We start from the raw sequence: 11762 nt of genomic DNA on the forward strand, positions 1-11762 counted from the left end.
ATAAGCTGATGCCCTCGGCAAGGAGATGTGTCCTAAGCGCCTTGCTTAAGTGCTTTGTGGGTGGCGTCTACCTATCCTATTGTCTAAGAATCGGCTATAATGGTAATCACGGGAATCAGACCATCTAGGAGCGCAAGGGCAATGAGTCAAAGAGGGTGGTTCCTCGTGAGAAATAGTCACGTACACTAAGTATGTTGCAACTCTTTTGGTAAAATAAACCAAGAGCCAGATGGAGTGCGCGGCTCATCGGGAGATGTTTTGTTGTAGTGCGACGACTTGCCATTACGGAAGCCCAACACTCTGTTCGTAAACGTATTCACCTACCCTACCCACATTTTACCAAATACTTCAGAATATGCGCAAACCACAAAAAGTTCATCAGTTTTTATTAATGACTGCCGTGGTCGAAAACTTTTTGAGCAGTCAATGTATATATGAACCTCGAATCTGAACTATTTAAAAAAATTTATTCATTATACACATATATCCAACACAATTCCTGCTTCAGAAACTTATCACCAATTAACTAATGCTTAAGCTAAAAACTTAACAATCCAGTTTACGAAGTTCACTTATCCTTACGCAGCTTCTGGCTAGATACCTCAATTGCGTCTAACCATAATTTCAATTCCTCTGGCATATCAGGACGAGTCTTTCCTTCCGGGAATTTCTTAATAATATCGTAAACATTGCAATTCGTAATGCATTGCTTGGACAATGCAACAGCGCGTACGAAACCATCGGCCAAGGTTACGAACTGTTGTTCCAAGTAAATGGCCTTATCGTCCCACCACACGAGGCGAGTTTGAATTTTATATGGGTGGAAAATAGGAATAGTTCGCCGATAGCGGACACTAGAAGCTCCTTGAACCGCTCCACCTTTCACTTTGCACACTTCCTCGTATAATCCTGTCAATCCATAAAAATGGAAACGTGCAAAATCTAGCTCTCGAAGGTAACGGGCATTATTCATGTGGCGAAAAAAAATGTCCACATCTTGAGAAGTACAAAGACCTGAAAGCAGAATTGGTTAAGTTTGAGTGAAGAATATTTAAGCAGATTCAGTGTCTTACCGTAGATAGTTGTTGTGTCTGTGATTTTCCTCTTTTTCTGAAGTAAACGGCCACAGAACACTGTGAAAACGCAACGGATGAAATAGTTTACGTCCCAGATTATATAAAGAATAAGTAGGGCTACGATCCAGGACATAACTATAAAATGTCTGAAATGAAAAACAAAAATTTTAGATTCCAGAAAAATTGTATATTGAGCCAAAAATTAAATAAATTAAATTAAAATAATAAATTTCCAAAACACGATAATATACTATTAAAAGCTTTATTTGAGCAAATATCCAAATGCGGTTATTTTGAGGCCTAGATGTCATAAGGGCCTCTTAACTTAGGTGACCTCTTCCTGGCCCCCATTCTCCTATTTTTACACCTAAGCCAAACTGAAATCACCTCAGAGAGTGATAATTGAAACCTTTCATTTGTTACCCCACGGATCATATGTCTAGGAAACCGTTTCCCTTTCAACCGCAAATTCACTGCATGTGTGTGGGTTCATGGTTCCAACCTTTCCACAAAATGTTGTGTCAGTTGGTAAAACCGTTTCAGAGAAAAATGTGTGGGCAGATGGACAGACAGAGAGGCAGACAGATAGTGAACCGAATTTAATAAAGTTTTGTTTTCCACATAATCTTAAAAAGCGTTCTCTATTTACTACACCTCAACCAATGATTCAATCAACCAGGATATATGCGTGACTAGCACTAGGCAAAAATCCCTAGAAGTAATCCTAGTAATCCGGAAGCTACACTCTTCAGGTATGAAAGGTTTTGTGTAATTCTTTTATAAAAACATTTCAGTGGGCCCCATTAGTACGTCCCATTAGTACGCAGCACGTAATATATGCATATATTATGTGACAATATCCAGTTTCGGGTGATATTGACATTCAGAGTCTTGAATTTGAACAGAAGCGACAATTTTGACAACTTTGTTAGTAATAGTGTGATTTCCACCAAAGTTGGTAGGATCATGTACTATACTGCTAGGAAATTTCGCGACTCCAAGATGAACTTAAGGGGGTTCTGCAGTCAATTACTAAAAATTATAGTAATGTACTATTATTAACTTTATTTGAACAGATATCGGTATAGAGGGTACTTCGGGGATTTTCAGATTTTTGGGTTGGGTAGTTCCTGAGCATGCGTCCGTGGAAAAATGATTGCTCTGGATCCCCCGCACTCTGGACCTTTCCTACAAATGTCAAAACTAACACCGGCTTCGGAAAGTACTAATCGAGACCTTTCATTTAATATCCCGCATGACCATATTTGGTGAAAAAAATTCGACGATGTAACTCACTCTATGCGTGGGCGCCTACCTTTCCACCAAATTTGGTGCAAATCGTTATAACCGTTTTCGAGAAAAATGACAGACAGACAGACTGAATTTAAACCATTGTCGGGCAGCGTACTTCAAAATAAAATTGACATTGCCATCATATGGGAATATTACAAAAATCACTACAGTCGCGTTTTTATATTAGACTGAAACGGAAAAGCGGCAATCTGGACCTGTGGAAACCGAGCAATCGAAGACACGAATAGCCCAGACGACGAATTCACACGAGCTAAAGTAGGCGGCGTTCATATACTGAGTTGCTACGCTGCGCCAAGCCTCATGCTAAATGAATTTGCACTAACGGTGGAAACATTAACTTCCGAACCACGCACGAACCCTTGGGCCGAAGATTTGGGGAGATATGGAATCGGTGCTAGACCTTACGTTTGTTAGCGACACATTATCTAAGGATCTTCAATTGCAGGTGAGCGAGAAATATACGCACAGCGACCATGAGATTATCATCTCACAGATGGAGATTATGACAGGAGCAAAACGTATCAAGAAAACTTCAGGAATGGGTTAGGCATCCAAGAAACTTGACAGGTGTTCGAAGAAATTCTTCTGCATGAAGCGATGCCGGTGGAAAACGAAGAAGAAAAAGTGGTGCATAAAAAAAAGCATCTGACGCTTCCATGCCACGCCACATTGTACTCAAAAAACAAATGCCTAACGTCTGGTGGAATGCCGAAATCGATTAACTTCGTAAAGTTTGCTTTAAAACCAAAAGACACAGTGAACGTAGCAGAAACCGGCCTGAGTCTGAAGAGTTGCACAACCAATATAAAAAGGCGAGGAAAGAACTGCTAGCAGCCATTTCTAGAAGTAAAACTGAACACTCCAAGAGGTTATGCAAGGAAACTGACTCCGACCCATGGGGAGGTGCATACAAGGCGGTCATTGCATCAATCAAGGGTGAACGTTCGTTACCGATCACCAACCTTGATTTGCAGCGGGAGATCATTAGTACCCTCTTTCTAATAGTTCCAAGCGAATCGAATCTGCCCACTGTCCAGATAGATTCTGGTGAAATTCCCGAGGTAACCGCTGAAGAAATCCTGGAAGTCGCAAATAAAATTGTGGAAAATAAAGCCCCACGCTTAGATGACATTCCAAATAAAGCTCTGGTAGTGCCCGTTAAAACAGTTCCAAGATTCCAGGGCCGCTCAAACATTTACGTTGTGCCTCAAAGAAATGTTTTTTTCCGGAAAAGTGGAGGAAACAGATGCTTGTCCTAATCCCGAAATCAAATAAATCTTTGGGTGATCTTATACGCCAATATGCCCATTAAACTGCTTGGCAAACCTTTGAGACAGGTCATGTACAATAGGCTTGTACCGATCACAGAAAGGAAGGGTGGTCTCTCAGATAAGCAGTTGGGATTCCGAAAGAAGAGATCTACTATCAATGCGGTCAGTATGGTGACAAGAATTGATGAGGAAGCAGTAGAGGCCAATAAATCTTACGCGGTAGTTATTCTCGACGTGCAGAATTCCTTCAGTACTGAACAAGTCGGAAAACCGGACGACTCAGGTATGAAAAGTTTTGTGTATTTCTTATATAAAGACATTTGAGTGTGCATTTGCCCCTTAAGACATAACATATCCATATATTATGTGAGAGTATCCACTATCGCGTGATATTGACATTCAAAGTCTTGAATTTGCAAAGAAGCGACAAATTTGACCTATTATAACTTTATTACCGATGGTGCCATTTCCGGCAAACTTGGTACGATCATGCTCCCTATTATAGGTTAAACTGCTGCATTGCATTCAGTCAATTACTACAGATTGTAGTAACATACTATTATTAACTTGATTTAAAAGAATATCGGTATGGAGGGTATTTCGGAGCCTAGGCACCATATAGTGCAGCCTTTTTTTCGGCTTTGTGGTTTCTGAAAATGGGCCTACTAGAGAAATGATAAATTTTGATCCCCCGCACGCCCCACCTTTCCAATAAAATAAGACCGGCTTCGGAAAGCACCAATCGATACCTTTCATTTGATACCTCACATGACTATATTTGATGGAAAAAAATTTACAGCCCCCTTTTGCATATATCCCCCTTAAATTTGACGTAAAAGGATGTAACTGTATGCATGAGCGTTGGCAGTTCCTACCTTTCTACCAAATTTGGTGTTAATCGCTATAACCGTCTAGGAGAAAAATGCGTGTAACGGACAGACAAACATACAAACGACTAGACAAACAAATAGACAGTAAACCGATTTCCATAAGCTTCTGTTTTACAAAACCTTAAAAATGGAGCAAAATAATGGCGGGTTTATCCAAATTGGGGCTCTCAAATACTTGTCGCGCATAGTCATTGAATTCCTCCGGGGGAGACTATTATGTTACGATTCCGACGATTGACCTAAGACTTATAGAACAACCTACGGGGTTCCACAAGGAATAGTCCTCGATCCTCTCTTGTGGATAATAATGTATGATGAAATTTTAAAGTTGCAACTGCCCAAAGGAGTGACAATCATTGGCTTCGCAGACGACATCGGAGTGACTATTGTGGCACGAGATATTGACGAGATCGAGGTCCTCACAAACGAGGCAATTTTTTTCTTGTCAAGAAGACGCTGGGCTGATGCCCGCAGACCATAAAACCGAAGTAGTTTTTATCACTAAGCGAAGGAAGCAAACGGTGATAAAAGTTAGAATTGGTGACCACATCATACATTGAGAATTTAGCAACAAAGGGTTCCAAGGTTGCTCCATTATTGGCAAGAATGTTCCAAAATGTAGGTTACCCGAGGCAAAGCCGCCGACTCCTTATCACGAAAATTGTCAGTTCAGTGTCTATAACATCATTCGAAGCAGCATGTGTGATAGCATTCATAATCCCGATCTACTTCTTGGCGAACGAGGGTCGACGCCTCTATGATCCATCATATGCAATCGGCGAATTCTGTACCTATCGTCGGAAATCAACACGAAGTGAAGAGATTTGGAGTGGCAAAAGATTCAATTTAAAGGACGCTGGACTCGTAGGATTATTCCAGTTATCTCAAAATGGATCAGAGGCACGGTGAAGTTAGCTACGACCGGACTCAATTCTTAAGCGGGCACGGAGGGTAACGTGCATACCTTTATCACTTCGCGCATGACGCCTCCCCATATTGCCCGTCATATGAGATGATTCCAGAAGATACGGAGCATGTTGTTTGTAACTGCGGTTGTCAACCGAGAATATCGTGGATGTAATGTTAGCCTCTGAAAAACACGGAGGGCGGTGAAAAAATTCGTGAAGGCAATCCACAATATGCTGAAGAAGGAGAAGCTTCGAAGGAAAGTAGTAAATAACGACACAAGCTGCAGTTCATAACTGATCCTGCTCCGCGACATAATACCGAAGTGGCAGTCGCTCGGAGTAAGCGAAGAAGAAGGAGATGATTTTAGTGAGTAAAAGTCTTACATAACCGTATGGCAAGAGCCAGGGATTGTCTTTGGACCTTTCCACCTTCTAACGTCAAAAAACCTTCCCAGGAAAAATTTTAAACCGCTGTAATCACCCGAATCGGATGGTGTTCTTGCTCTGGTGATCTTCCAAATGTAGAAGTTGTACCAGACCTCTTTTAGCGTTGAGGCAAAATTGACTGTTTCCATCATAAATTAGAAATTTGGCAATCATCCTTCCTACTGAGCACAGTAGCTCCCGCACAATTATATTAGAACTACAGTCCTGACCTGCAATATCTTAGATCCATGCCAGTATGCATAGCAACCAGGGAAATTAACTGAAACAGTCTTGCTTCATATCTAGCCAATCTATGGAACTCCTTGGCCAGGGTCTGAATATCGGCTCATCATGGATCTTTGAGCTGCCTGTGCAATTGAATCCAACTGGAGCAGAGGATTACTTGCAAGAGCCCCTTGAGAGTGGGGCTGAATATCAACCCAGCCATAGTAAGATTCTCTAGGAAGCGTAAACTAAAACACTTAAGGAACATCAAATTGCATTGCATAAATATAAAGTAGGGATCAATGAACAAAAATGTGGGAGTTACGCTAAACAAAATACTATTCTGGAAAATATATGTCGGAAATATATGAACAGAAGCTATAAGAGTTCTGATGATTTGCAGGCGTATTGAAAAAATAAATGGGGGTCACTAGTCAGCTATGGTGGGATAATCCAAGTAAACAGAATCAAACTTGGCACAACTCGCTGGGAATTTCACAAAATTTAGAAAAGAATAGAAATTTGAATGGATGACTGTGGACATGACAGGAATGTCGTTGGGTTCGAATCCCAGTCGTCATGGATTTTTGTGTTTATTTTTGTACTTGTCCCGTGGCTGTGAGCTTATCACTTGCACGACATTAATGATAATGAAACTGAAGTACAGTCTTACTGAAAATAAAAAAAAATACCGTGCTTGGGCAAATGCTTTCTCATCTCTGGTTCGTGGACCAAAATGGCTATAGAACAGATAACAGAGCATGAAACCGCCATGGAAGCCGAAAAAAGTAGCAAATTTACGTGCAGGAACCCTGGTATCAGCGGCTTTTGGGAGTGAGCAAGCAGGCCGTCGATATTCTTCACCCGCAGTACCTTGGCGGTGTACAACTTGGTCCCAGTGGCATGTAATGCTACAAGTGATTTAAATTTAAAGAAAGAAATGCTCAAACATAGTACCACCTTACCGAAAATACCAGCAACAAAACCGAAGAAAGAAAAGCTGAAAACTAATTCCTAAACACGGTGACAACTTCCATTGCGTTTGTTCAAGAGGGGAGACACTGGGTGTTGCTACCAGCCCCAGAAGAGAACCCATTCCGAATAAGCTCGTCAAATCTGAGATCTTCGCTAGTAATGAAGACCGTGAAAGATGGAGGAGCTTATAAAAGAAACAATTCCATCAAAACTCATGGAGTACAGAACGCTGATCAAAAGGAGTTACCCTTCACGCAGCTTGGGGCAAAAATAGTTGGACTGTGGAAGTTTATCAAAAGTCATAAAGGATATTGAAAGGGAATCCTCCATAACAGCTCGCAAGAGAAAGAAAGAAATTCAAAGGGGCAGCCGAAACCTACTATCCCAACAGTGTCACAGGCCACCCAAGTGACCCCAATCATACTGTCATCGAATCACAGTCAAGCAAAAGAGTACGGGAAAAGAGAGGGTCCTCTAGCGAATGAACAGCCCTTAACAAGACAAAGGTAATACAACACAGCGGAACTAAAACAAGAGCACATGGCCAAAGAACGAGCGTCAGTGGTGTAAGGAAACCCAAGAGGAACGAAAAAAAGGGTGGATCCCGGTTACAAACAAAAAAAAACGGGGGAAAAATTCAAGTGCGAATTCATCCCGAGGCAATTATTATCTTCAGCAAGGGCAATTTGCCTTACGCCAAAATGCTCAAGAGGTCAAAGCTGATCACGACATTCAGGATCTGAACAGAAATGGCAACAGAATTCGAAGGACTCAGAAGGAAGATCTGAAAATAGCCATATTTTCGAGCTGAAAATATCCAGCATGGGCAAACCTGATAGCTTTCGCGCTCAGGTTAAAAGCTGCCGCAGTGCGCGGGAATAAAATTGAAATCAATTTATGATACAGTGTGAAGATCTTGATGAAGTGACATCGAAAGGAAAAATCTACACTGACTTGGAAGATACATTCAATTTGGAGAAATTTGGAGAAGACTCCATGGTGCATCTGAAAAAAGTTTATGGCGGTACTCAAACGGCCACAATACGATTACCAGTAGAGGCCGTGTGGTGTTCGAGAAAACAGATCTCACTAAGGAAGTGCTTTAAATGTCTCATGTTTGGGTATTGATTGATGTAGAACATGTAGCGAGAAAAACCATATTGCCAGGAAATGCAGTAGGGACCACAAATGCATATTGGTGAAGGAAAGCGGGATCGGAACAACCAGCATATTGTCGGAAGTGGTAAATGCCCGACATTTAGAAAGGCGCTGACTGCAAGAGAAAATCAAATTTATTCAAATAAGTCATCGCACGGTCGCTCAGGATTTACTTGAGAAGAACACCTATAAGCGAATCTTATAGAAACCACAACGATGGCGTATGGATCACAGATTCGACTGATGAAACGGCGCAGTCGACAAGCTATACAACGTACTGCGCGTCAGGCAGCCAGCCAGAGCACGCCCTAAAGGAAGCCTAAAAAGCCCACAAGGTGGCATTTAAGGGAAGCAAGAGTGAATGTTTAAGGAGTTCTGCTCGGAAACGTTCATCTCGGCAATCACGAGTCCTACTATCTCGTTGAAAATTATTCAGGAGTTATTCACCTAGCAAGATGGGGTTCACTAACGACTACCAGTGAGTCCGCCAATCATCAGAGACGGACTGCTGGCAATCTGTGATAGAATAGGAGACAGCAAAGCCTCTGGTCTGGATGATATATGGAACAGCGCCCTTAAGCTCGCCGTGAAATTGAGACCGGTCATGTTAGCTGAGTTATTGGAAGCGTGCATTTTCGAAAAGCTATTTCCACAAATTTAGAAGTGACAGAAGTTGTTACTGCTGTTTAAAGCTGATAGACCTCCAAGTGAGCCACCCTCCTATAGACATTTATGTTTTCTGGACACCATAGAGGAAATAGTAGAGCGGGTAGTCCAATCAGTCCACAATAAATTACTCCTGGCTGCTGAGAGCCACGGAGGCCTTTCAGTTCCGTAAAGCCGGATCAATCGTTGATGCCGGTTACCGGATTGGCCAAAAATGCAATTTGCGGAAATAATAGTACCAGCGAATATTGTGTGGTGATGACCCTAAACGGCAGAAATGCATCCAATTTTCTGACTTCAAATTTCTAACGAAGATTAGTTTTCCCGTCTATCCCGCTGCTATTGTCGAATGCTATTTAGAAGAACAGAGGGTCTGGTATGACACTGATGATGGAACTCAGGAGTACATTATCTCTGAAGATGCTCAAGAGGGCTCCGTACTACGTGGGTCGTGAGCTTGATGTTGCACTATGCGGCCCCAGTTTGGAGAACTGCAGGTCGCATTTAACGTTGAGAACCCAAGTGCAGTCTACAGAAGAACCCAGATGTCTCAGATGATGTTGCGTTCGTCATCTCGACGGCTGATAAGTTGACGAAACTATACAATACAAAGTCAATCGCTCCTTAATCGCAGACGGGGGACGCCGAAAGAAAGAGATCCGTTAATATATGGCAAGAACGTTGAGGACGCTCGGGAAAATATCTGTGGACACACAGGCTGATCCGTGGCGTTAAGAAGTGGTTCGGGAGATTATTTATAATCTTACCGCCACGGGGTACGTAGGATATCGCACTTACCTTACAGATTTAGACTGGACACCTCGCCCGATTGTCTAAACTCTCCCAGAGGACCCAGAGCACGTATTCTACTACTGTCCAAGATTCGCAGAAGAAAGGGGAAACCTAGAGGAAACTCTGGGAGAGATGCTAGTAACATGATTGAATCTATTCAAAGTAAAGTGCAATAAGAAGATAGGACGAGAGAAGCGTTTTACACAAAACCTTTAAAATGAAACTTAAAGGAAATGGCCTGCGTTTGAAAGGTATCAAGGTGTCGATAACATGATCAAATTTCTAAAGTTTGAAATTTCCATTATAACCGCTATTGGGGGACTATCTTATTGATGGAATATGTGTATATGCATTTGTAGATGTTTTTTTTTCTTATAGAAGTAAATTCTAATATTTTTTCATTCCTAACATGTTAACTTAGTCTTGTACATTACACAGATACCAAAACAAATGTTCACGGTTACAAAGTTAGTCAAGAAAACTGAACGTTCTCCACAGTCGAACAACCGGAATTATTTATGCAAATAACACCTTTTAATTTCTTATGGATTCGATCAGACTTGCAGTTTTAGCCAAGTCATTTTTGGACTTTGCACTGTACTTTCGGTCAAAGAATTGAACTTTCATTAGAAATTCCCGAAAATTGGTTATGCACTTTTCTTCAACAATGATAAATAATATAAAAGAGAAAGTAGTCAACCGGTTTTCGAGTTGATTGTTTCACAAATACAAGATGAAATTAGATAATCAACCAAAGTATCACTAGAAAACTTACTTCAACTCAGATTTTATCACAGATGAATATAGTATTCTTAGGAAAGAACTCAGAATAGTAATATTATTCCCTTGATATAGTAATTATACACGATCAGCGCTCGTTAAGTCACCCAACCACTTGGCGGTCGTTTCACCTCCAACTGAATTCAAGTTGAACTGAAAGTAAGAATGAAGCACCGGAATTAATGGACGTAAAGCTGAGTCGTGAAGAAATTAGCGGAGTGGAAATTCCCTACCTTTAACCCAGGCTCACAGTACATCTATTAAGATACTTTGTGCCCAGGCTGCTTGGTTAATAGCTACAGCGAGCGAAGATTATTGAAGAATCGATTTTGAGCTTTTTCTCTTGACAGCAAAAACTGCAGACTTCCAATTAGTGTTTGGATGGTTTGATGAAGATGGAAGATTTTTACTTTCTAAATAAAAATTCAATATTTTGGTGAGACTCATGTTGAGATACAATTTTGGAGTTCACTCACCCTTGAATTGTCCACGCTTTTTAGGAGCGGATTTTGAAAAGTAATCAGTATATAGTACTTTTCATAACTTAAGAACCACCTTTTATTTGACTGAATGGTTAATTCATTTAGCTTCATGAGATTATTCGTTCTTGAGAGAGGACCGCCCGAAACCTATGTTTAAACTTTTGCGAAATCAGACCGTTTCATCAATATAATAGCACCAGTCTTGGAAACAATAAATTTTTCAAGCCATCAATGAGGTATTGCATAATTTAGGATTTGTCAATATCCTACCCTATCAATGTTGCTGTCATTAGGTAACTGACTTTGTAACACTCAAAGTTATTTTAAACACGATTCGCTAAAAGTTCTATTAAGTTTATGCCTGCTAAAAAAATCCCAACAAAATACTGCATCTATTTCTTGAGCAACAAGGAAATGACTCCTCTTCTAGAAATGAAAAGCCGGTGATAAATGTAAGCTTTCAGAGATTTTAAAAGCAACTTATTTCGAACAAATAACTAACAATAATAGATTGATTGGAAAAATGGTGTTTAACAATCTTATAAACTAAGAAAAGTGACTTAAATCCAATAACCACCATGCACCCCCACAATATTTTAATAACAATTTAAAAACTACAATTGATACACAGAGAAAAAGCTATATTAACGAAAAAATCTCATTTTACAATAAGTTTTCGGGAAACAGTCAAAAAACGAGACAAAATTCTCTTAGTCTTAGTGGGAAATAAATAAATATAAAAAGTGTAATAATAAAAACCTAATCTCTTATTGGTTTCAGGCAGAACTTTGTCACTTTA

At 40.5% G+C, this 11762-nt stretch overlaps 1 protein-coding gene across 1 annotated transcript; it reads right to left on the reverse strand.

Annotated features, from left to right (window-relative positions):
• Positions 1-448: 448 nt before the first annotated feature.
• LOC119658292 (protein THEM6) lies at positions 449-10634 on the reverse strand. The gene is made up of 3 exons (XM_038065587.1): positions 10477-10634; positions 1074-1222; positions 449-1014 (listed from the first exon to the last, which is right to left on the reverse strand). The coding sequence occupies exons 2-3, from the start codon at positions 1207-1209 to the stop codon at positions 569-571; spliced, it is 582 nt and encodes a 193-aa protein (XP_037921515.1). The 5' UTR covers positions 1210-1222; positions 10477-10634; the 3' UTR covers positions 449-568.
• Between the last annotated feature and the right edge of the window lie 1128 nt (positions 10635-11762).

This window comes from Hermetia illucens, chromosome 5 (genome assembly GCF_905115235.1).
Source record: "Hermetia illucens chromosome 5, iHerIll2.2.curated.20191125, whole genome shotgun sequence".
In the NCBI taxonomy this organism is placed as follows: Eukaryota; Metazoa; Arthropoda; class Insecta; order Diptera; family Stratiomyidae; genus Hermetia; species Hermetia illucens.

Bases quoted from the DNA above. Each gene is read 5' to 3' on its own strand.
- LOC119658292 (XM_038065587.1), bottom strand. From the start codon at position 1,209: ATGTCCTGGATCGTAGCCCTACTTATTCTTTATATAATCTGGGACGTA. The intron at 1,015-1,073 runs GTAAGACACTGA...TTCTGCTTTCAG, and splicing joins AGACACAACAACTATCTACG to GTCTTTGTACTTCTCAAGAT.